We start from the raw sequence: 26,334 nt of genomic DNA, 5'->3' as shown, positions 1-26,334 counted from the left end.
TTTGTGAATACGGCAGTGAATTTCCTTTAATCAAAGACAACCATGACAAATTCATTAACTATCAAAAGCTACATTTTACTAAAAACAATCTGTCTTTTAAAAATGTTTAATCATACAATATATACAATACATGCTGCTTTCCTTTTTGGATCTCACTATCCATTTGAGTCCTAAAAAAGAGGGAAAAATAGTTGGTTAACAGTTTATAAGTGATAAAATGAATCAGAAGTTCCCGTAATACATGAACTTGATATACGTTGATAGGATCTAACAACTAGTCCTTTCTCTCTGAGTAGGGGCCCATTCTACCCACATTATATACCTTCTGTCTGCTCACTTTCCCTCCGTTATCTTGGAACAAAAGCAGCTCAGTTAATTGAGGCAAGTATTAAGAGTTTACATTAAGTATTAAACCTCAAAATTATAGAAAATTTGTGATACCAAAAAACCCTTAGTGATCTAACTAAAAAACGTCCCATTTTACAGAGAGATTTTTTTTTTTAAAGATTTTATTTATTTATTTTACAGATAGAGATCACAAGTAGGCAGAGAGGCAGGCAGAGAGAAAGAGGAGGAAGCAGGCTCCCTGCTGAGCAGAGAACCTGATGTGGGGCTCGATCCCAGGACCCTGGGACCATGACCTGAGCTGAAGGCAGAGGCTTTAACCCACTGAGCCACCCAGGCACCCCTACAGAGAGGTTTATAGACAAAATGAAGCTGAGTGAGATTAAGTCGAGCATTCAGTAATTTTAAACCAAGGGGATGGAGAAAAGAGCATCCAGGTCTCCTGACTTCCACCCACAAGTAAATGCCCGATCATCACAAAGATTTCCTTCTAGCACCTTCTTCTTCATAAAAATGAACAAGTGTTCCATAGCCTAAATCAGATTTCAGAAATGCCCATTTACTGACATTCTTCCAGGTAATTCTGTCCTAATCCTCTTTTTCTACTTCCTAGCTATAAAACAAGCACATTGAATCGGACAGTGAACACAGCTGATGGGAGGGTTCAATATTCCACTTAACCGAAGTAATCCGTAGAAGCCACTGGGCCCAGCGCTGCCTTCCTCACTGGCACACAGTTCTAAGAATAGAGCACTAGAGGGAGGTAAATCCCAGTTTCACCCAAATGCCAAAAAAAAAAAAAAAAAAAAAAAGGAGGGTGTCTGGAGCACTAATTAACATTCAATACCACGGAGGAAATCTTACCTTTGCTGGTGTCAGGTGCTTAGCCTTGGCTGGCTCTGGCCTGAAGCGATCACCGGCTCTGAGATCTCAAAGGTCTTCACGATCTCCTGGCAGAGAACAAAGAACATTTGGGGACTGGTTTATAGCAAATGACGTGGGAGGCAGAACTATCCCGGGGGCAACTGTGCAGAGCTTTACCTCCCAGTCCCGGTAACTCAGAGCTATGATTCCTTGATTCCTAATTTGGGTGTTTTGGTCAATTCCCTCACTTTCTTCATTAATATTAACAGGCTCTGTTTGAAAGACAAAGTTTTCAAAGGTTATCAAATCGCAAGAGGGACTCTGAACAGAAACCAATGAGAAGGAATGAACCCGTATGGAAAAGACACTTAAAGTATTACATACTTTTCAGGATTCCATGCATCACTGATGTGTTAAAGAGTTACTACGGTAGCAACTAATCCATTTGTTCCCATGAAAAAAATAACTCCCTGCAGCAGAGTTATGCATGGCAATCATCTGAAGACCTCTGCCTATCTATCTACCAACCTCAGGGCTGAGCCCTAATGAGTCCAAGAGAAGCTGAGAACTTGTGAACTAGCAAGCAGGGCTACGAAAGTACTCGACTCTCTACAGGGGAACCTTAGAAAAGGTTCACTGAGTCAGTCAAATTATTCAACTACGAAAGACTCTCTCAAGGAGAAGGAGGAGGTGGCATCAGGGGAAAACAGAAGGAAAGAAAGTACAACAGTAACTACGATTACAGAAATTCTCAATTAGAATTGGAGGGACCTTCTCGTTCATCTTTATGGCCGCAGATATTGAGCCAAGGATACAGATGAACCCCCTGGTTTGAACCAATGACCATCTCTGCAGTACTGGTTAGCTGAGCAAGACACAGCCTTGTGAAAGTTACCTAGAATGTAAACTCGGTTCTGTTCAGAACACTGCATTTCATGAACTTGAATAACATAGTTTCTCTAAAACTAATTTAACGTACTATCACTTACCTATTATCGGCAGTCGGTCTTGGTCAAGCTTTATTCTTGCAAAACCATCCTAAAACACAAACATAATTTTAGATTTAGAGTCAAAAGCCGATTTAAAAAATTAGATCCAAAATCTATAACCATTGGATTAAAAAACATCAATTAGAAAACTCCATACCCCAGAGGGCACCGGGATAGGGCAGTCGGTTAAGCCTCCGACTTGCTTTCAGCTCAGGTCATGATCTCAGGGTCATGAGACTGAGCCCCACATTGGGCTCCAGACTCAGCGGGGAGACTGCTAGAGATTCTCTGCACCCCCCACTGCTCCCCACTTTTCTCTCAACAAAAAACTAAACTAAAAAGAAAAAAAGGATACTCTGTATCCCAGACAATCAGAATGTACCATAAGAGATTACGTGGATGAGACTTTACATGGGGTCCCCTCTCAGGTTCCTAAAATCTCCTAAATAAGACCGAAACAGCCTTGGCTCTTAACAATTGGCTCTTAAACAGGATTCATGCCTATTTTTGGACACTCGTCATCTTATTATGCATAGCTCATTTACCACTGACAAAATACGCCTTTGTTATCATTTCTGGGAAAAAACTTTGGTCGATAAAAGATTTTTGACTGAGGTTAAAATCAAATTCATCTTCCATGAGTGGGAGTACAACCTGCTCTAAGACTAAAGAGAGTCGAAAGCAAATTTCCATAGTATATTTCTGAGTAGGGGTATTCTTTTCTTTTCTTTTCTTTTTGGAACCTTTACTTTGAAATAATTTCAAACTGAAAGAGCTACAAGGCTACTGTAAAGACCTCCCATATATTTTCCCCAGCCTCACCCCCCGTTCAAGTTCTGCCATACTATTTCCCCTTCTCTACATAGGTATCAGGAATTTTCATGAGAGAATAAGTGATAGACAACCTGCTCTCTTTCCTTAATACTTTGTGTATATTCCTCGAAAAGAACAAGATCTTTTCTTACAAGACAACTATCAAATTTGGGAAATTCCACATTTATACCATACTGTGATCTAATCTCCATATTCAAATTCTGTCAATTCATTCTGTAAATGATTCCTAAAATATAAAAGCAAGCATACATTTTTTTCTAAGTTTATTATGTTTAGTAATCTCTATACCCAACGTGGGGCTCAAACTCAACCCTGAGATTAAGAGTCGCACATTCCACCAACTGAGCCAGCCGGGCGCCCACAGGCATTTCAGCTGGTTTCTTCTGCCTGTGTGCCAATGCTTCACTGCAACGGGTCTACCATACATACCGGCCAGTACGAATACCTTTGCCAGCTCCCATCCACAGCTTTTATTATTTACCCCTCTTTTTTGAGAGAGTGAAACAGAGCAAACAAGAGAGGAGCAGAGTAGAGAGAGAATGTTACGCAGGCTCCACGCCCAGCACACAACCGGACACAGGGCTCGATCTCACGACCCTGAGATCATGACCTGAGCCGAAATCAAGGGATGCTTAACTGACCTAGCCACCGAGGCATCCCTATCATTTACCATTTTAAAAGCTATAAAAGAAAAAAGAGAAACAATCTTAAATCTTACCCTTATAATGAAGGAAACATGAAAGATGTTTTCCACTGTCCGGGGGAAAGAATGTGGATCAACCACAAAGTCAAAGAAGGACATAGGTGTATCAGCTACAGACAAAAGAGGGAAAAAAGATTCTTCAAAACAGGAAAGATAATTTTTGCCAATCAGTAAGACCAATATTCTCTTGTGTTAGCAGAGGAAGGAAATGGGCGCTCGACCTGCTGTGGGAGTGAAACCGATGCAGCCCTTCTGGGGAGGCAATGTGATTTATCTATTAAAAATATGTACGCCCACTGATCTGACAACCCTCCTCCCAAACCCTGTCCTACAGAAGTATCAGCACGTGTGCATGAAGTCATGTACCACGATTTCCCACTGCAGCGGGTTTCCCAAGAATAAAATGCTAAAAAGAACCTAGTCGTCTACCCACTGATGGAGGATAGAGCCATACGGCGGGAATCACTGAAAAGAGTAAGTGTGATCCACACGTGCGGGTAGGACGAACGTCCCTGCGGAAAACTCATGTTGCGGGAGAATGTGTATGTTATGATTAGCTTTGCGAAAAGCTAAAAAAACAACAAAATTCCCCAATTTATTTATGTGCATGGTTACGTGACTGGAGGTCTGAAAGTAGACAAGCACATCGTACAGGAGGCCGCCTCTGGGGATGAGGGAACGGGTACTCAATTCTACTTTTTCCCCTTCTATGGCACCTTTTATTTTCTAACAGAAAAAAATACATTTTTTAAAAGCAAAAATGGAAGTTACTTTGCCAACACTCTCACACGGGATTGCTAAAGGAAAGAAGCGTCATTAAAAATACATGTCAAAAAGAGAATCACAATGACTCAAACATTCCATATAACTGAAAATGCTTTAAAAAAAAAACAACTTCTCAATGCAAGTGATACGTGTCTAACTGATAAATACAAATTGTTCTACTTTGAACTTGGTTATCACACTTACGATCTTCTCGAAAATACGTCTGCAGCAATCCCAAAATTCTTTCCACTTCTTTTTCCGTTGCTTCTTGATGAGACTCTTCCATTTCATTTAACTGAAAATACAAAGTTGTTACCAAGCAGAATGACCTACTTGCCTGCCCATTCACGTTTTCGGCTCCTGACATATCCAAACTCCTCTGTCTTATTTTGGGGGATTGCTAGCAGTTTTTATCCTTGTCTTAAAATTTACACTTAAGGGGCACCTGGGTGCCTCAGTGGGTTAAGCCTCTGCCTTTGGCTCAGGTCATGATCTCGGGGTGCTGGGATCGAGCCCCACATTGGGATCTCCACTCAGCGGGGAGCTTAATCCCCCCCACCCTCTACCTGCTTCTCTGCCTACTTGTGATCTGTCAAGTAAATAAATAAAATCTTAAAAACAAATTTACAGTTAAAAAAAAAGATTTTCTAGTTTCAGTAACATTTTCATATTAACTTTTTTTTTTAAGATTTTATTTATTTATTCGACAGAGATCACAAGTAGACAGAGAGGCAGGCAGAGAGAGAGGAAGGGAAGCAGGCTCCCCGCTGAGCAGAGAGCCCGATGCGGAACTCGATCCCAGGACAATGAGATCATGACCTGAGCCGAAGGCAACGGCTTAACCCACTGAGCCACCCAGGTGCCCTCATATTAACTTTTTAATAGAGCAATAACATTACCAAATCAACCATTTTCAGGTTGGACACAAATAGCAAAACACATGAAGTGCAGTTAAGAACAGTGGTTCTCAACTGAGTGATTTTGCCTCCTGGGGACATGTGCCAGTATCTGGAGATGTTTTTGGTTGTCACAACTGTGGGGTTGGGGGTACAGAGGCTACTGGCACCTAATGGAGAGAAGCCAAGGTTGCTACAGGGGGTCCTACAGCACACAGGACAGCCTCTCACAACAGAGAAGGACCCAGCCCCCGGTGTCGATGGTGCCGAGGTTAAGAAGCCCTGGTTTGGGAGAATTGATCCAAACTACAGACGTGGATTAAAACTAAGACAAGGGGTTAATCCAATAAAATGTTTAAACGCTAAAATTATTTAAGTAATTATTTAAGAACGAAACCTGATTCTAGATCCTACACCTTGGGAAGACGGCCAGATTGCCTGAACATTGTATTAATGTAACCTGAGGTGTTTTTAAAAAACAAACCTGGTCAGGCATTGTCTTCTTCTCTTCTGTCGTGGGACCTTTTCTTGGACGATCACTTCGTGGCTTTGGCACAGGGAACTCTCCTTGTATTGAACCCAACCTAATGAAAAATACGCTTTCATGTCTTTTTTTGTTTGTTTTTAAATGAACTGATTGCACTAACCGGAAGCTGTTCCCACGGAATGGTTGAATTCAGACCTGGCTCCAGTGATACTAGAACTGACATGGACCAAAACTCTTGTGACTTTTTGTGACATCCTCTCTATTCCCTTTGTGTGTCTCAAAGGACTCCTAGGAGCTTTACTGAACCACAGATGCCCCCTGAACGCCTTCCTATTTTGCTCTCAACAGTAAACCAAGAAATATGCCTGTGGTCTTCCCAGCTAGCCCACTGCCTCTTTGGCAAAGCCAACTTCAGATCCGTGGGAAGGCTGAACACATGGGGAAAGGGAACAAGCTATGGGGTTCTTTCTTCCTTTGGACTCTCTAAAAAAAAAAAAACAAAACAAAACCCTACTGCAGACTTCAGCTATAATAATATATGTACCACGCAGAGACCAAGGCCCTGCGAGCATAGACCCACATGGTCCCTGCCTTGAGCAGCTCAAAGCGTGCAGTGTAGACGGACAGACCCAAATCCACACAGACACACACGTCCATCTCAACATAATACACTAGATCCTATAGTGCTGTGCTAGGGTGATATGTAAGTGCTCTGAGAGCATGGGGGCAGAGATCTTTCCAGATATGGGATGGATCAGGCTGGCTCTCTGATGTTACAACAATGCCTCTGTCTGGAGAAGTTATTGGAAGCTTTCAAGTTAGGGCTTGGGAGATAGGAAAAACCCTTCCAGATGGAAAAGACGGGGAAAGACTCTGTAGGCCAAAGTAAGAGCAAGTGCTAGGGCACAAAGCTGTGAGTGATTCGCTGTGCGAGATGAGGAAAGTTTAAGGCACAGCACCCAAGGCTGCATTTAGAGCCTGGGATTTACGACAGAGCCTTGAACGCCACAGCAGAGAACAGACTTGGACCTCATCCTGTAATGTATAAGTCTGAGCTTTACGCTGTCAGGTACGCAGTGGTTCTGGGCCCCAGGATTAGCCAACGGATGCCTGGTCCCACACCTGTGCATCTCCAAAGCCTTCTCACTGAGCACTCCCACCCTCTGGAGCTTTGGGAGGGTCAACTGGAACAGACAGATGCCAGGAGCTAGAGCACTTAAGGAAGAAACAACTGGGTGATTGCCCCAGAGAAAGTACCTGCTGGGGGACACAACCAGTGCCTTTGAAGGTGGCTTTACAAGAGAGAACCAGTAAGGGCTAGTCCTCGTTTCTCCAGAAGGGCTGAACTAGGAAATTAAGACAGAAGCCAAGTTGATCATGAAGATCAACTTTTCAGAAGTATAGAGCTGTATCCAAAAAAATGAGCGGGGCAGCTGGTGTGAGTGACTGAAGCGGGCTTCAAGTACAAGTAAGTCAGCGACCATCCAACGGGCAATTACAATGAATGGCACTTTACAGACATCAGTAAAATCTTGAGAGACCCTCCATAAGAGGTATCATCCGCCTATGGGATAAGATTAAAGATGACAAAACAGAGTCACACATTATGCCCCAGACCCAAAGCCTCACACACTAGAAAACAAAGGAGCCAGCAGAGCCCTATGGTAAGAGGTTCTGGCCCACAGCCTTTCCTGCCCAAATTCAGAAGGATGAGGTTCCATCCACATCAAAATTTTATGGGCTTTTCAATCAAAGTTTAGAAAAATCTCCAAAAAATGGCATCCTGATTGTCACCTTCACCCTACCAGATAGTTCTCATTCCTACAATAAAAAAGCTTAAGGTTTACAAATGGCTGGTCTGTCAGATTTTTAAAATAATCTTACAGAAAGTGGAATGTATGGGTTTTATTAAAGGTGTTTTCTGCTGTTTTGCCTGATATTTTCCAGGAGTCATAGACTATGAATTCAAAATCAGAACTATCTTCATCACGGATGAGTTCTTCAGCTTCTAGCGGATTTACACCCATATGTGTCAGCTACAAAAATGAAGGGAAACAAAAAACCCCAGTTAAGCCACAGGCAATCATTCACCACATCCAATAATTTCTATCGCAAAACTTTAAGAGGCCTGATGCAAAGAGCCTACTCAGCGTTCTAACATGTTGGCTACATTTCTTATTATACAAATAATTTTATATAAATTCCAACTTTCAAAGGTAGAAATATTAGAATGAATGAATCCTTAGCCCATCAAAGTATTAGGAAAGCTGTACCAACATACAAATCTGAAATCACATCCCTAGTCAAAGGCTCCAAGACAGAACAGGCAAGTTTAGCCGGCTTTCGGAATTTTTCGTTTTTAGCCAACCTCCTAGAGACCTCTACTCAGCTTGTGTCTCGGTATATCCAGACAGCAGTGTCCTAGAGTCAGAGAATCGCTCATCTTACAACTGCCTTCCTGGGAAGAGTTGCTAGAAGTCTAATAATTCTCTTATCCCATACTATCTCACAGAAAATCAAAGTATTACATTATGAAATCATAAAATACCTACAGGTTATCAAATTAAAACAGTAATATCAAACATAAACAATAATTAAAAAGCCCTCAGGAAGCTTGCCCCTATTAAAAGCAATCAAACTCTGAAGAGAGGCTTCGAGAGCCTGATCAGAGACGTAAGGTCAGCAAGCCTCCGTCCCCAACCACCAGTCGCCCACACTATCATCCCTGTCCATTTCTGCCTGGTCAAATCTACACATCTTTTCTTTATAGTACCTATACGTGTACTGGGAAGGGCCCTCCTGACCCAGAGATTACAGAGCTGTAATTTAGGGTTTTACACTGAATGCCTTAAGACTTCCAGAATTTACTTTGATTTGTTACAGTACACAGCTCACCTAGGTAAATACCAGTAAGTTTAAAAAAGATAACCCAGCACATGGTCACTTTATTCATTCAGCTACACGTGAGTGTGCATTTTCCAAACACATTATATCTCACAATAAAAAAGTTAAAAGAGAAAATTTTTAAGTTTTAAATTTCGGTAATCTTAAACCATTTAAGGTTTTAAAAACAACAGAAAATTCATCTGCCTCCTGCCTTTACAAAAGAATTAATTTACCTGGGCCAGTCTCCTGGTACCAAATCATTTTAATAACCATTTAATAAACATGCAGTCAGAAATGCTAGGACAGAGGTTAGCTCAGAGTGGACCCAAAAAACAGAAAACAAAAACAAAAAAAAACCAACCACAACATAGTAAAATGCAAGGTCAGCCTCATTGTCCTTTTTTGGTAAATCCACCAAGGAAAAGTGTAAACATTTTAGCTAACAACCATTCAAATAAAGGTGAATAAAACAACAAAAGATCCACAAAAAAGCAAAATCCCAAGTATATTCATAGGGTTCCAAGATATTGTCAAGGACCAATGAAATCATGCCCAACCAGACCTAACTCCTCTCCAGCTGAGCTCTGCCCCCCTGCAGTGTAGGTTTTGCCCAGCCTAGGACAAAGGTCCAGGGTCACTGAGAATGAAAAAATGGCCATTTCTAAATAAAGGGAGCACCCAGAGTCTTAGAATGCTAACAGATTTTTAAACCTCTAAGCTGCCACCCTAAATTCCTCCACAGGGCTCTCCCATCAACCTCATTGTCATCCTCATCATTTAACTTGGTGAGATCTGTTCAGAGGAATCTGAGACATACCCCCCTTCCCCCACCCTGGCCCCAGTCCCCCCAAAAAAGGAAAAAGGAAGTGAAATGCATTTGCATACAGATCTAAATAGAGCAGATAATTATACAATATGTGACATGGGAAGTATTTTTTATTAAGATTCTGTAGCTTTGAACTTACTAGAGTTTCAACATATCTTAACATATCAAATGAGTTCAGATCAGAACGCAGCTGCTTTGCTTTCTCTTTGCCCAAATCTGAAGCCAAAACAAGAAACTGGGCATCCAGCACGGCTTCTCTTGCTCGGGACACTATTCAGAAAAGAAGGAAAATACACATTACTACATACCCATTACTCAGAGATTTTCCCAAAATTTCCACCTACTTACTTGACATTTCCTACTGGACAAAAGAAAAAAAAAAAATTCTCGAACATACCCATCTCCTTTGAAAACCTGCCTCCTCGACCCAACCCACCAAAATCCGGAGTCACAGCTGCCCAGTCCTCCTAAAAGCTACTCTCCCTCCGGGGTCCTGCTCCTGTGAACTTGACAGCTCCGGTTCCACTAAGCCCCTCTCCTCTCCCACACCGGCTCTTTCCTCTGACCCCAGCAGCCCATCTCTGCCAAGACTCCCACCTGTGCGGAGGTAAGTCAAAAGGGAGGCCTGCTCCGCGTAAGGCAGGGTGACTTGTTGAGGGGCAAGAGTAAATTGTTGAGGAGCCTTACTGAAGGAGCAGAGCGGGCTTGGGCAGGAAGCCGCGAGGCAGCACAGGCCACCAGGTCAACGGTCTACAGCAGGACAGCGACTGTGAGGATGGGTGACCCAAAAACGTTTGACAGAGGACCCAGGACTCAAGATAAGCTATATAGAGAAAAAGATTTAAACAGAAGGAGACAAGGAGGGAGGGAGGCAAGGAAACTGAGGAGGAAGAGGGCGAGGGGACGGACGGGGCCTGTGGAGTTGAGAGCAGGCCTCATGGGCCCCGAGAGGGAGAAAAGTGCTGTGGGAACACCTGGAAAGGCAATCTGGAAAGGGAGCCAAGAAGAGGGGAACGGGGCAACACTCAATCCCAGAAACACCTGTGCCTGGCTCACTCCTAAGGGCCTCCTCACTTGGATCGCCCACTTCCTGAACCTGCTTCAGGCCGCTGAACTGGCCGACTCTGGGTTTGGTTTGTATACATCATTTTTCTCCCATTCTGTTTCGGGAGCGAGGCAGCGGAAGTGACCTCGCTTGAGAGAGGGCAGCAGAGGCCACCGCTGGAGGCTCATTCCTGGGCTGCCCCTGGGGGCCTCGGCCAGCCGCCTCCCAGCACGGATGGAGAAAAGAGCACTGACTTCTCTGTCACAGAGGGCTTTGGGGCCTCCACTGAGTTAAAACCATGAATGCCAAGGATCTCGAATTCTGTTTGCTGAGCGACTCCCAAAGCCCAGCTGAGTGAATAACTTTGCCTTACAGAGTGACCCAGTCCACAGGGCAGAATCAGCCGAGGGCAAGGCGATGTGTGGCTCAAGATCAAGACCCACAGTAAAACAGCAAGGCCATGAACGAGTCCAGAGGAACCTTGAGGACGCGGACTGGGAGTCCAGGAGTGAAGAGAAGACAGAGCTAAGGACAGTGGAGGAGGGACTTAACCAGGTGGAGGGGAAATGCCCTGTTCTGGAAGGATTCAAATGAGATTGAGCAAATGTAGGAGACCCACCTGGGGAATGGTGAGCACGCTGTGAGCAGAGCTAGAAAGAGACTCATTTGAGGACAGACAGGCAGAAGAACGTTAAGGGCTGTCAACAGGTGGGCCATTCGTCATACTAGGACATGACCAGACATAAAGCTTCTGGTCCTCAAAGAACATGAAGAATCATGTTCTAATCACCAAGTGCATCCCCGGGGACACAGCAGTCAAGACCACAGACAGATAAAACAACAGTACAAGCGAAGTTCTCAACCCTGATCAAGCAACAGGACCACCGGGGGCGGAGGGGGACTTTCTGAAACAGGCGGCTGGCTGCACCCCCAGAATTTCTCATAAAGCCTTCAGGGGGCCTGAGGGGGTGCCTGAGTGCAATAAAAGCAGTATTACCTCTACAACGAAAAAGCTTCTAGCACCAATAAAGCACTATTACGTGGGGACTGTTTGAATAATCAAAATTATTCTAAAACTTATAATAAAAAGCTCCCATACATAAAATAACGAATTACCTCCATTAAACAGAGTGTTGGCCTCTTCAAGGACCTCTGTTAATTTGTCGCTGGCATTCAGTATATCCTCCCGGTTTTCTATGTAAAAAAATACAAGGTTTGGGAAATGTGCTCCTGAGGCACGAACGAGTCCTTGACAAAGCGATCACGGATCACCGACCCGGAGTACGGCCAAGCCCGGCCCCCTGCTCCCCGGGGAGAGGGGGGCTTACTTCACACAGCTCCATCTTTTTAAACCAAGTGGCTCGGAAAGAGAAAGGTGACCGTCCCTTTAAGCAGCATGAACTTCAAAAAAGGGCCGGGCTGCCTTGAACCTTCACCCAAGGGGCTCCACAGCGTCTGCAGCCTCCGAGGAGCGCTCCTAAGGGTGGTTCCCAAACTTCACAAGCCACAGAGGCCCCTTAGAGGGTCACCCGTCCGGTGGGTGGGCCACCCTGAGTTTCGGAGTGGGGAGGTCCGGGGTGCGGCCCGAGGACTGGCATTTCTGACAACTCCCCCGGGGACGGGCGGCCGCGCGCCGGGCGCGCCGGACCCGCCGACAGCCCGAAAAGACGCCCAGGGACCCCCGCGTCCCGCCGCCGCCGCCCCTTCCAGGCCGTCCCGGCTCCCGCAGCGCCGTCCTGCCCCCTCGGGGCCCGCGCGCCCCCGCCAAGGTCGCGCACTCGCTCCACGCGACGGCGCGGGGCGGCCTCGCGAGCCAATGGAGGCGAGGCCGAGTGGCGCGGGGTCGGCCCGGGCTCCGTTGCCCAGCCGGGAGGCGCGGGCCTGCGTCCGCCACCTGCCCCCGCGCGCGCCCCGCCTTACGTTGGACCGAGTTGATGAGCGCCCGGTACTGATGGCGGATCTGGCGGCACAGGCCGTGGTCGGTCTCCGCCTCCAGGCTGGCGGGGTCCACCATCTCGTCCCCGGAATCCGACGGCTCCGTCTCCTCCAGGCTCGGGCGCTCCGGCGCCTCCCTGCGCTCCGGCGCGGCGCCGCGGCGGGACACGGGCGACAGCGGGGACCGCGAGCGGGAGCGGGCGCGATCCCGGTGCGGGTCGCGGCCCCGGCCCCGGCCCTCGGACCGGCGGCCGCTGCTGTCCCCCGACATCGCGCCAATTCGCCGAGCAACTTCGGGACGGCGGAAGTTCGCGCCAGAAACTGAAACCCCTGCTCGGCGCGAGCGCCGCTCCCCGCGGAACGCGGTTCCCGGGCCCGCGCCAGCGCACAGCGACGCCTCTGGCGGGAGGCCGGCGGCGGGCGCGGCGCGGGGCGCTCCCGAGGCGCGGCGGGGCCGGGCGCGGACCCTCCGCGCCCCGCACAGCGGCCGCACCGGGGACCCGCTGCCCGCGCGGTGCGGGAATTAGAGCCTGGCCGGGCTGGGCCTCCGAGGCCCACCGCACCGGGCCTGCGTCTTCCCGGGACCCAGCCACGGCCGGGCGACGTCAGGGCGCGCGGAGCATGTGTGTTGGCGGAGGCCGCTGCGTTGGAGCGGGGCGCGCGCTGGGCTTGGAGACAAGAGATGTGGCTCTGGGACCTCAGTTTCCCCGAGCGCTCTCGGGGCGCCTCAGATGAGGTTCATGGGCCCCGGGCAATCCCACTCTGGAAGACAGAAGAACCACAAGCAAAGATTAACCACAAAGATGGTCTTTCTCCTAGTAAACTCTGTTTACGATCCCTTCTGAATGTCTACATCGTGGCAGTTGATGTTCACAACAGGTTCTCAAACTAAAATATTCTAAAAGATCCTTAACAGGGTCCAAGACAGATGGAATTATATTCAGAAAATGCCTAAATTTCATTCTTCATATTTTGAGTTCTACTGCAGATGTTGTTTCCCAAAAGCACAAGCAAGCAAAGCCAAAAAGTGGAGACCAGGATTGTGGTAATTCGCAACAGTAGGAAACTAACAGTGGTACCTGGGATGAGCAGCCGTGGGAAGACCTTACTCTTTCTGGGCCTGAAGTGTCAGAGCAAAGAAGCAGTGTTACCGGAACCCGATGAAGGTTGAGGCCATGGAAAAGGGGCCACCAGACAGGAGCTGTGGTCCTAGAGACATGCAATCATGCCCAAAGAAGAGGAAGTGCTGAGAAAAGAGGACGTGAAGAGGAAGTGGGGGTAAAACACCTTGGTCTTTCTCTCTCCCGAACATGTCTTCAAACGATTTTACCTCCCACTGGCTAAGGGCAGCATGAAGTTAGAGGGCAAGAGAACCTGTGTGATACACTCCATAAATTAGTCTCTGAGCAAAGCAAGGCTAAGAAAGGTGGAGATTAATTTGATGTAAGGCTGAGGACAAATGGAAAATAACCCAAATGATGGGTGAAAGGTGTATCAGGGTCTATTTAGCTAGGTATAACAGAAACTCTACTACAAGGCCTTAGCCAAAATAGTTAGAATTTTCCTTATGACACTGGAAGTCCAGAAGTAGACAGTCCAGGATTAGTGAGTTGGCTTAATAGCGTCAACCCAGAATGTGCGCATGTCACTGCTGCTCATAGTCCATTGGCCAGATCTGGTCACACTGCCTCAACCCCACCACAGGGGAATATGGGAGACATATCTTCTATTTCTCTGTTTCCCTATCCTTTGTTCTCTACTGTCAAAGCCCCCTTTCCACCACAGAGGCCAAAAAGCAAACAAATGAACAAAACCAGATATTCACCTTCCCTCCCAGCTTCCCTTGTACCTGTGGCATGGAATATGGCGCAATCCTGACTGAAAGGACTAAGGAGAAGTCTACTGAAGGTCTTCTCAGAAACGTTTTCTCCACATTAAAAACAGACACTGAAAGGAAACGCTCCCGTGTAGTCCAAGGTTGTCCACCCGTGTTCTTCAAAATGAGGCAGCCATCTTGTGGCCACATGAGGAAAAATTAACAAATGAACATTACAAGGCAGAAAGACCCCAGGTCCTTGATGACTTAGCAAAATTGCTGAACCCAAGCTGCAACAGTCCTCCCCCTGGATATCTTGTCACAAGAGGTAATAAGCGTCCTCGTTGCTTAAATCACTTTTCACCGGGGGTTCTGTGATTGGCTCACAAAACAACCCAAATGATGCATTTCTTTCTTCCTTAAGCCAGTTTGGTTTAGATTTTCTATTACCAAGATATAAAGACTCCGAACGTGCAACCAGATGGATCCAGAAAGTAGGAACTGTGCCTGAAACAGGAAAGACTGATTAGCACAGTAGTCACGCACAGTAATCAGGAACAGAGCGTTACAAGATGAAGGAGCAGAGACCAGTGAGGGGAGAAGAGCTGAGTAGAATCCCTCCTCCCTTCCTGGGAGATGAGCTTCTGGGTCACCCTCCTAACTAACATGATAGGACAGTGAACTAAATTCCAGAGGGGGACATCTGGAAAACAGGCCTTCATGACCACCCAGCAGAGGGGAGGGATGCAGGAGAGCTCCAGCTGGGGCTGAGGTAGAGGCAAGGAATGGGCTGGTGCACGGAGTCTCCACCACCATGTAGCTGGGCACCAGCATTCTTGCAACTCAAATGGGAAGACATGTACATTCTCGGGTGGGAAACAGTGTGTGATTGTTCTGGCACTGAGGAAGCCAGCCAGCCTCAGGGGGATCCTTCGGGTCTGATCTGATTTGATGCTAGGAATTCCGGATATGTCCAGCCAGGACCCAGTTAGGTCATCTACAATGCGTTTATAGTGGCTAGTGTTGTAAAGATGTCACTTGGTGTGATTTGATGTTTAGTATATCTCTCAGGGAGATAGATCTTGGCTCTCCTCATCGGCTAGGCTCCAGGAGAAGGTAGAAGGTAGTAAAAACTTGACCCGTTAGTCCTCCAATAGTACCTGCTGTGCTAACGATTACATGAGTCCATGATGAAAATCTGCCCCTTTTCTGGGTGCTTCATTTGTTAATGCATGTTTATCGAGGGGTCCACTAGGTGCTAAGCCACGGGCTGGAGGCTGGACATACAGTATTGAAGACTGCAAACAAGGGCCTACACTCAGGGAGCTGACGGCTTTTGGAGGTAGTCAGATGTCAAGCAAGTGAGACAGAGACGAATATAGAACACCTGTTGTGTTCAACGCTCGGAAGGAAAGGATTTGGAGCTAGGCAGGAATCTAACCTGGGTAGAAGAGTCAGGGCCATTGAGGGAAGTCCCGGTCATGAGATGGGAAGGAGCCCACGAGGGAAGTTGGGGGTGCAGGCGGGGAGGAGAGCAAGGGTTTGACAGCTGGGGCATCACGTGGTGTCTGGGGACTGCTTCCTTCAAGGTGGAAAATAATCACATGTGTCCGAAGAGTCTCGTGCTATGAAACAACTCAATCCTGTATACACTATACTTTGTATGGCGCTACCGGGCTCCCTGAGAATAAAGGGAATTTCTACAGGAACACAAAAGAGCCCAGGAGCTCGAGGTGGGAGTTCTAGACATGTGAACACTGTCCACCCAGGCCGTGGGTGCGCTCTGAGGCAGCGGGGGGCAGAGGGCCTGAGCATCAAAAGGCCCGTGACACACACTGTTCAAGCTCAAGGGCATCACATGCCCATGAGATGCCAGACTCTGCGAGCAAGACAGACAAGATCCCTGCTGTCGCGGGCAGGCGCCAGCTGGCAATCTTATCAGGGAGAGAGACAACAAACAAGGAATAGATAAATAATTTCAGATGGTGGCAATCTGAGGCAATTAAAAAGCATATTGTGGCAAGGAATTACCTAGCAGGCAGTGAGGAGTGTGCGTGGGTTACTTGAGCTGAGGTATAGTCCGGGAAGTCCCCTCTGAAAAGCTGACATTTCAGTTAAGAAGAGGAGTCAGCCACGGGGCACCGGGTGTCTCAGTCGTTAAGAGTCTGCCTTTGGCTCAGGTCATGATCCCAGGATCCTGGGATCGAGCCCTGCATGGGGCTCCCTTCTCAGCAGGAAGCCTGCCTCCTGCCTCTCGTTCTCCCTGCATGCATTCCGTCTCTCACGGTCTCTCTCTCTCTCTCTCTCTCTCTGTCAAAAACAAAACAAAACAGGAGTCAACCACATAAATTTCATGGGATAGAACTTTCCAGATCTAGAGACTTTTCTTTTTCCCAAGCCCCTCCCTTAAGTCTAGAGGCTGATCCAAAAGCTTCTGAGAGGAAACAAAGTCCAGGACTGGGACATACATTCCTATTGTCAAGACCTCGGGGCCAGGTGAGCGAAGACCCCTGAGTGTGGGAAGGAAGAGGACACATGGCTCCTAGCGCTTCCCAGTTGAAGGCAGACAAGAGAGAAAGCACCTGTTCTGTGATTTGGCAGGAGAGCAGAGGGGCTGCTTGTGGTCAGAGGTATAACACAAACCCAGAGAAAGGCGTCTATGCTGCGAATACCACTTACCCGGGACAGGAATGAGGAGAAGAGACCACGAGAGATTATGAAATCTGTACTGTTTCAGTGATGCGTTATTTTTATCATTTCAGATGAGATGTTTAACAAAAAATATTAATTTTTCATCTCTATTGTCAAACAATATGTGCAAATTATTAGTCAAACAGTGCAAATGAGTATTTTCCAGGCTCTCAAGACTTACGGGTCCAAAGGTCTAAAAGGATTGTTAGTCTCCCCACCCCATGGTCTCCTCCCTCTTTTTATGGAAAAGAGCCACAGTATATTAGTAAACAGCAATGGGCCCTTGAAACTTCTGCACCTGGAGTGGTTTACAGTTGGCAAAACAAACAAACCAGTGTTAGCTTGGGGACATTTGGGAACATGTGTAAGCCTTGAGCCTCATACGGTCTTCCAAATCTCTCCCTCCCCTTTTCTTTCATTTCGTTAACATTAAAGAGGATTTATGCATAAATAAAAAAGGCCTGTGAATTAAATTTTTTTCCTAATCCCATGTTAATAAGTGTCTTGATGGGATCACACCTGTTATGTATTTGTCACCCCAAAACTCGACTACATGCCCTCAATAACACTTTACACCAGTGCTTTCCGAATGTTAGTGTGCATTTGATTCACCTGGGGATGGCTGTTAAAACTGTAGATTCTGATTCAGTAGGTCTGGGAGGGAGCCTCTAATTGGCCATTTCTAATTCCCAGGTGATACCCAGGCTGCTGATCGGGGACCATACTCACACTTGCCGGAGGAACAGAGATGCAAAACAATTTAAATATGTTGACTCACTTCTGAAGGCTAGAGTGAGATTTATTATTATTATTATTATTGATCTATAATTCACCTGCCGTAAATTCACACTTCTTAAGTATACAATTCAGTGGTTTTTATTATGTTCACAAGAGTGGTGCAGCTATGACCACAATCAACTTTAGAGCATTTTCATCCCCTCAGGAAAAAAAACAACCCATACCTATCAGCAGTTACTCCTCACTTTCCCCAAGTTCTATGAAGGATTTAGAAGAATTTAGGCTAAGGGTAGAAATGCTGAATGCAACTTATTTTAGACATGATGGGCAGGGACATCTTCTCTGAGAAGGGGATATTTGAGATCCGACTTGATGAGTCACGCAAAGATACAGGGAAATCGTATTCTGGTCACAGGGGGTGGCAAAGAAAAGTCTTTGAGGATAAAATGAGTCTGGCACATTCGAAACTTTAGGAAGACATGCATAGGTGGAGAGCGGTACCCAGGGGAGAGAGTGCTGGAAGGTGAGTTTGGTTTTCACTCTCATTATCAGTCATTGACCTATATTGTTTTGTTTCTAGAAACATGTAGTGTTGGTGGTGAATTGAAGACAGCCGTGAACTCTTTGACACTCCTCCCACTGAGATAGCAGATTTCTGTCTCCTCCCCCTTAACGTGTGCCCCACGACTGTCAGACCAACAGAATACAGAAGTGACCCTGTGCCAAGTTCTGGACCGAGGCATTAAGAGATCTGCCGCTTCTATGTTCTGCTGAGTGGAACATTTACTCTTAGAACCTATTCTCCATACTATAAAGAAGCCGAGGACAAGGGGAGAGGTGATGTGCGGGTCAGAGGTGAGCTGCTAGCCTGGGTCACCCGCCAGCCATGTCCATGAGGCTTTGAGACATCCAAGCCCACTGAGCCCTCAGATGGCTCTGGTTCTAGCTTTCGTCTGACTGCAGTTCCATGAGAGCCCTCCCTGCACACGAGAACCACCCAGCGGAGCCCAGCCAACCCCACAGAACCATGAGAGAGATTGTGAAGTTACTGTGCTGGGCCCTTTCAAACTGGAGCTTCACCTCCTTCAACTTTGGAAAATATTCTTCTATTACTTCCTTGATAATTTCTTCCTTCCACATTTTGGTTCCATGTCTGCCTCTCTGTGAATGTGATATGGGACCTCATGGATTGATTCTCTAAGCCTGTAATATTTTTTCATATTTTAAGTCATTAATTCTTTTTTTTTTTTTTACATATTTTTTGTTTGCCTTCAGCCTTCTATTGAATTTTTTATTTCAGACTATGTGGGAGGTTTGGTTTTTGTTTGATTTCAGCTTCTGTCTGCTCAGCGGGCGTCAGGGGAGGATGGGACAAGGGGAAGGCACATACTCTGCTTATGCCTGTTTTTAATTTTCAAATATTCAGCCCCAGTTCTGTTCCCTCCATTGTTCCTGGGATTTCTGTCCTGGGTCTGCAGTGCAGACTGGGTCTTGTTGGGGCTGAAATCCCGCCACCTCCTTTGACCCCAGCTCTAGGCTGAGCCTCCTGTGTCCTCCATGACCAAATCTCAGTCTCCTTCCCAGCGTCCACAGACATGGACCAATCGCTTGACCAAGGTGCCGTCCCAGTTTGCTTTCTTAGAGTTCCGACAAACTTAAAAAAAAATCCCTGCTGTCACTTCAGTGAACTCTCAAAGGAAAGGAGCTCTGCCTGCTTCATTAGCGAGAGTTTCTTTTTCACTGCGTAGGGAGAAAATAGGCTGTAAACATTATCCTTTTATTTTTATAAATCCACCTGTTTGCTGTCATAACATCACTTTGAATTATTTTCCTCTCAGAATTTTAAAAGAATCACCAGCTCGAAGCACTGCCTGAGAAATGTTTTTTCTCGTGTTCTCTGCCATATGCCAGTCATTTTCAGCAAGGCCGCATTTATGTGAATTTACATGGGGCAAGTAAGTAATGCGCAATAAAAATATTAATGGAACAGCACTTTATGAGCAAATTTGAAAATTTCAAACCTCACCAGATTAAAACAATCTTTTGCTTTGGGTAATTAATTAGAGTTTGAGTGGAGAAGCATTTCAAGGCTGGCGGGTCACATGAAGGGTTAAAGCAGCCCTGAGAGTGTTGCCACACGGTGGCGCCATTTCAGCCGCTGAGCCACTCCTGCGGTTTCTTTCTTTTATTTTTTTTAAGATTTTGTTTATTTATTTGACACACAGAGATCACAAGTAGGCAGAGAGAGAGAGAGAGGAGGAAGCAGACTCCCCGCTGAGCAGAGAGCCGGATGCGGGGCTCGATCCCAGGATCCTGGTTTCATGACCTGAGCTGAAGGCAGAGGCTTTAACCCACTGAGCCACCCAGGCGCCCCAACTGCTGCAGTTTCTTATGGGAAAGGTGGGAACCACCCTGTTCCTGGGCACTGGGACTTTGACTTGTGATCTCAGCGTAATTAAACAACAAAACAACAAAACCAAACAAAACAAAAACAAAAAAGCTTTCTTACATCTCAAGGCATCTTCAACCAAGCATTATGTGTTAGTGCAAATGCAAGCGCTGAAAACTGCTCCTGGTTGCGTTAAGTGGGAACCGAAGGTAGAGGCAGAAGAAAGACCTGACCATGGGACATGCCAGGAGGCCACTCACAAAGGCGCCCTGCACAGCGGAGGGGTGATGCTGGGGACATCAAAACTGGTGCTAAGGAGAAAACCCACCCCGGCGACTGTAGACCCAGGCCCTCTGGAAGTATCTGCTTTACCTCTATGCTTGTGCTCGTAGGAACATTTGCGTTCTGAGTGTTGAATTACCCAAGAACTTCAGAAAAAAGTCCTGCCAAATGTGATCACTGCGAACAATTCTATTCCTGAATAAAGGCTTTCTGTTTGCAGAGAGCTTTTATGTACAACGTCTTGTTTAGGCCTTGCTGGGCCCATGGAGAAGGTGGGCGGTGGGGCAGTTCCACATCCGATGAGGCTCGGGGACACCTGCTCCAAGTCATGGCTGTAGAGGAGATGAACGAGGGCCCAGGCATCCAGCCCTCAGACTCCTCCTTCGGAACCCACAGACGGGGCCTCTGTATGACAGGCTCCTTACAACCCAATAAAAGATGTTGAATATGTAAAAGATAAATAAATAAATAAATAAATAAATAAATAAATAAGTGTTATGGTCAATTGAATTCAGTGCCTGAAAAGCAATTTTGAAAATTAAACATTTCTATTGGAAATTAGATTACTTTTAAAATTTTCTTTGAAAAATTATTATTCACATGAGGTACAATTCCTAGAATAGAAAAACATGTGGGGAGACAATCTTCCTCTTTCCCTGTCCTCAGTTCCCACCCCTTCCTGGTGGCAACCACTCACTGCCACCAGTTGCTTGTGTGAATTTCCAGAAAGTCATTATTTTATATATTTTTACACATATTATAAAATAGTGTAGGGCACCCAGGTGGCTTAGTCAGTTAAGTGTCTGACTCGATTTCGGCTCAGATCATGAACTCAGGGTCATGAGATCGAATCCTGTCTCAGACTATGTGCTGGGCATGGAGCCTGCCTAAGATTCTCTGTCTCCTTCTCCCTATGCCTCTGCCCCCCCAAAAAATAAAAAATAAAAAAGATATATATAGAGCAGTATGATTTTTTTCAGAGCATAGAATTAACATACTACATATAATGTAGCATGCACATAGATTTATACCTTTTTTACACAGATGGTAGCATTATACATACTGTTATGTACCTCAATTTTTTTTTCCCACTCACCAATGTATCTTGGAAAGTTTTCACTGTTGGCACCTAAAGGGCTCCATTCTTTCTAATGGTTGCTTTGTTTTCCATCATATGGCTGCACATTTAATTCATTCAGTACTGATGGAATTTTAGGTAGCTTTGTCATTTAGAAATGCTCTAAGAGTAACTGCTCATCCTCCCTTTCTGAAGGGAGCACACTGATGTTTTCAAAAAGGACAGCCTGTTTTTTTTTAATTAATTAATTTATTTATTTGACAGAGATCACAAGCAGGCAGAGAGGCAGGCAGAGAGAGAGAGGAGGAAGCAGGCTCCCTGCTAAGCAGAGAGCCCGACGCGGGGCTCGATCCCAGGACCCTAAGATCATGACCGGAGCTGAAGGCAGAGGCTTAACCCACTGAGCCACCCAGGTGCCCCGGACAGCCTGATTTTATGAGGTCAGGAGAAGCTGACAAAGACCTATTCCCGTTTACCAGAAGCACCTCTAATTTTATAGTTTTTCATTTTGTTCGGTTTTTAAGGCTGCTTTGTTTTGAAAAGTGGCTGGTCCAAGCCAAAATACAGAACTGCCCCAACCAAATGCAATTTGCAGCCCCAGGCGGTTGAGACGGGATCCGGGTCCCCAACAAAATGTAGAGTGAGAAAAACAGGGAGCTGCAGACTCTGGGCACCTGCAAGCTCGCTGGCCTCTGTTATTCCCCCTCAGGGTTGCAGAGCCTTCTGGAAAGCCGCTGCCTAGCCTGGGTCAGATTGCTTACACGCCGCTGCTTTCCGGGCCAGCTTTCCCAACCTTAAGCCAATGCACATTTATAGAACACTTCCATGTGATCCTGGGGGAAGACAGACCACGGGCGGAGGGCAGTGCTGAGAAGTCCTCACATCAGGAAGAGAAGGCCTGTTCTCAGCTCTCCTCTCCTCATGCTCAGAGCACCCTGGGTAAGTACGTCTCAGACCGCCAGCTTTCTTCCTTTGAACAAGGTGTGGCTTTAAACTGGTTTGGCTACTGAGATTAGAGGGAATAAATGCATTTCTTTCTTTTCTTTCCTTATAAAGGGAGATGAAAGGCACATTTGTGCTTCTCATTGCCACGTTTCCCCACTCCATGGTCTCCTAGGCTGCATGAAATGTATTTTTTTCTTTCCAATAAGTGTCTCCTTTTGGTAGGATGAGTCCCTGTGGATCTAGACCTTGGTCCCCTCATTCTTGAAAAAGGGTTTTTTGGTTGGAGGAGATTTCATTCTTCTGGCCTCTGTTATGATTCTGCCCCTTGCAAACTGGATTTTCAAGTATTTATGGTTCTGCGGACTGATGGTTTCATAGACCCCCTGAGGCCTCAATACACCGAGACCTTAGGGACACTAGTTATTTTAAAACTCCTGACGGTGTTGACTTTGACATGTTTGCAGTGTTTCTCTAGACTCACACAAGTACCTTTTCTGACCAGTTTTGGTGCTGTGGCTGCCAACTTGAGCCGCCATGGGATTTCAGCAAACACTGTGTTTCTGAGTCTGACTTGGTGTCGGTTAGAACTGACTCATCAGGCCACACCGAAGGAGGGCAGAGTGCTGAGCCTCATTTGAAAATCTTACAGCTTAGTGAAAGCCAGGGTAGTGCATATGTGTTGTGTGTGCATGTGTGGGTCTATTTCATAGGACATTCCATGAAACAGAAATGACCAGACTCAGACTACATGCCCTCTCATGTGTGATTTCTGCATATGCATGTGTGCAGGAGGCAAACCTCCTCCGGTTTTAGCTGCTGCTCCCCAACTGGCACGCTGTCCTTCCTAGTGAGTACCTGTTGGCTACTTTGGGATTGTCCTGCCCTCAGGTCCAGCTGGCAGGGCCCCTGGCCTCTGTCCGTGTCCTCCTGCATGGACACCAATCCGAGGTGGGTCTTGTGGTTGTTGGTGGTCGATGTTCAGGACAAGGCTAACTGTCAAGTTTTGCTTTAAAAGTCCACAGGGTTTGGTTTTCCTATCTTGTTGCTCTGTTTATACGGGAAGATTTGGGAAGATCCAAAAACTCGGCACCCACAATGTTCCCAGAGTGCCCCTTGTCGGGTTTGTCATTGCAGTCAGGAGACGGGCTTGCTTCTGCAGCAGCTCTAATGGGTAGTGATAAGGGTCTGGCCCAGAAGTAAAGGGAATGGGAGGAAAGGGACAGTGAAAGACACTCCGGGAAGGAAGAATCCAGAGGTGTCCGTGAATGTGTATTAGAGAGACGAGGAATGAGACAGAGGCGACATTAAAACACAATCATTCATCCCTTCCGTCCTCTCAGCAAACACTCAAGTGACCCCATGTACCAGGTCCTGGGAATGAGGGTATCGTTGTAAGCCACTCTCACGTGACCCTGGAGCCCGCGGAGCACCTGGGCTGGAAGGGAGGCAGATACCGAGCTGAGATCACTGTGAGATGCAGAATTACCATGAGGGCCCCAGGGGATGTGACTGAAAGACCACCGTCCTGTAAGTGGAAATCAGGGAGACAAGAGAGGGTTTGGGTTGAAGAAGAAAGATACACATTTATATTTCACGAGGTTAAGTGACTGGGCATCATCTAAGTAGAAATCTCCGCCAGAGTTGAAAACACAGTGGGTGCAGGAGGAAGTGAGGAATGGAGGCCTAGATCTGGAACCTTCTGCCTGGACGCTGTGGAGGAAGTTATGGGAACAAAGGGAAGCTTCTAAGGAGACCAGGCTGGAAGACAGAGCCTGGGTCTTATTAGACAGTTTCCCTGAGAGGGTGGGAGGAGCCACTGGAGAAGGCCAGGGAAAGCGGGTTTTGTAGCGCCTGCATAAGAGGACAGAAGTTCAGGGGAAGTGGGGGCGACAGTGTCACAGAGGCTGTGGAGATGTTGAGGGAGGGTGAGGACGGAGCGAAGGCCATAGTCTGCAGATCCTGGCTGCTTCTGATCATGGTGTCCATCAGGAAGCATCAGGTGAAAGAAGAAGAAACTCACTGTGAGTTGAGAAGACACCGCTCTGGGCTGTAGCAGCTCCTTGCATCCGGGCTTCTCCGCTACCACCTGCTTCCTTCCCATCTGAGGGTGGGCTGGGGTCTGCTTCCTTCCAGTCTGAGGGTGGGGGGTGTCTGCTGGGCTCCTCACCTTGCTCCTCCCTCAGGTCACCACGTGTCGTCTCTAGGTCTTTCTGGCACTGATCCTGGCCTCCATTCCTCATTGCCTGGCGATTTATGCCCCACCCATCTTGATTAACTTCCAGGACCCCTATTACATATCAAGAGAGAAGATCTGACTGGCCCAGCTTAAGCCCGTCAGCAGTGTCTTAGGAAGGAGGTGGTTTGGTGGGGTAGGCAGCATGCTGTGTCCGTGGGAGGTGGCGAATGAAAAACGAGCCATTTTCAGAGTAAAGGTCAATGGCAGGCCCTCAAAAGTTGCCTGCGCAAGCGTCTGATCTTATGGGACTGCAGCAGAGACGCTGGTTGCAATGATGGGTGCCGCTACGCAGACGCAATGATGTGCACCGAATGGGCACACCGAATGGGCAACACCGGGGTGCCAGGACAAATGCATCGCACCAGACTTTGGGGTGCTGACCTGTAGAAACCCAAACTCACTAGAATGCAGACCGTGCTCTCCATCTCTGATTCCCGAGGAGATCAGAAGCCCCGGTGAGACGGTCCACCCCAGCACAGGAGGTCCTATCCCAGCACAGAGGGCAGGGCAGGGGACCGAGATCCAGGTGACAACACCAGGGAGCAGCTGACCCTGTCCAAGAAGACCACACTTCATGGGCTTGTCTGAACCCTTTGAGAGTCACTGGACAGTCCATGACCTTTGTCCTGGGGTCCTTAATTCTGCTCTGTTTAGAAGCGGTCGATATCTGTGTTTTTATAGTCCTACCTGCTGCGGCAAGTCTGGGCCTGTGTTTCAGCCTCATGAAACGGCTGCATATGGCAGGAACAACTCAAGAGAGTGGCCACCTCGCCAACCTTTCATAAATGTTGTTAATGAGGGTGATTAAAATTGACAGAGCGGAGGGAGCCGCTGGGATGAGTGAGCGCTCTGAGTTTGTGACCTAAAAAGGGGAAATTCTGCTCCGCTCTCAAGTCAGGGAATGGCCTCAGCAGAGCCCCGTGCCAGAACTGATGCCAAAGAATTATAAAGAGATTAAACCCAGTGAGACAGGCTGTGTTCTAGCAAAGAGAGCTAACCTTGTGTAGTTGAGCTGCTCACATGGGTTCGGGAATGACTAAAATTGGTTGTGTCTCAGTATTCTGGGGCTCCAAAGAAATTCCCAGCCTCTACCAAAGAACTGCCTTTCCTCAGAGTTGTTGCCTTTCATGCTTATTGAATCCTGAGTTGCAAGGCTTAGATCGTGAATGACTTTTCTTTCTGGCTGTGCTTGTTTTGGGTTAAGGGACAATAAAGGGTATGGTGTGGGTACGGCTGGAGTGGTCATTTGTGAGCGGGGGCAAGTTTTTCATTTTGAGGGGACGTGGTTTTATTGGTCAGTCTGGGGGCTTCAAAAGCAAGGCCTTGTATTCACTTCTGGCCATTCAAAAGCCCACTCCTGCGAATATGTTTCTGCCGAAGCAGATAACGAGGCTCAAGTTAGGATCTGACAGAGTTATCTCGCCTCTCGTGTTTCAAAGCAAACAGATGAGACAACCAAACCTTGAGTCCTGGTCAGTCACAAGATCTTCCTCTCATGTGTTCCAGTTCTTTGAAGAACATGTGGTGATGTTATTGTTTGCATCGCCTGGTGGAAGTTTCGCTGTTTGGCATGTCTAGGATACG

At 46.9% G+C, this 26,334-nt stretch overlaps 2 protein-coding genes across 4 annotated transcripts in view; one reads left to right on the top strand and one right to left on the bottom strand.

Moving 5' to 3' along the window:
• On the bottom strand, window positions 1-12,880 carry NSMCE4A (NSE4 homolog A, SMC5-SMC6 complex component). Its single transcript, XM_032882170.1, has 11 exons — window positions 12,561-12,880; window positions 11,757-11,834; window positions 9,735-9,865; window positions 7,768-7,919; window positions 5,881-5,980; window positions 4,705-4,795; window positions 3,751-3,845; window positions 2,199-2,247; window positions 1,387-1,481; window positions 1,210-1,295; window positions 1-169 (listed from the first exon to the last, which is right to left on the bottom strand). Exons 1-10 carry the CDS (start codon window positions 12,844-12,846, stop codon window positions 1,221-1,223), a joined length of 1,152 nt encoding a protein of 383 aa, XP_032738061.1. The 5' UTR covers window positions 12,847-12,880; the 3' UTR covers window positions 1-169; window positions 1,210-1,220.
• A 9,521-nt stretch (window positions 12,881-22,401) lies between these two features.
• The window catches only part of TACC2 (transforming acidic coiled-coil containing protein 2), a 204,190-nt gene continuing 200,257 nt past the window's right edge, over window positions 22,402-26,334 (top strand). For 2 of the 3 annotated variants that reach the window (XM_032882158.1, XM_032882157.1), the window contains exon 1: window positions 22,402-22,508. Coding sequence is in view for 1 of the 3 variants with exons in the window: in XM_032882159.1 (XP_032738050.1) it covers window positions 22,491-22,508 (18 nt within the window). In the remaining 2 variants the exon portion in view is untranslated. The remainder of the gene's footprint in view (window positions 22,509-26,334) is intronic. The other variant, XM_032882159.1, reaches the window with a different exon arrangement.

Source organism: Lontra canadensis, unplaced genomic scaffold (assembly GCF_010015895.1).
Source record: "Lontra canadensis isolate GAN:19392208 unplaced genomic scaffold, GSC_riverotter_1.0 scaffold79, whole genome shotgun sequence".
Lineage (NCBI taxonomy): Eukaryota > Metazoa > Chordata > Mammalia > Carnivora > Mustelidae > Lontra > Lontra canadensis.
The sequence above is the reverse complement of the archived record's forward strand: the minus strand, read 5'-3'. Positions and strand labels throughout refer to the sequence as shown.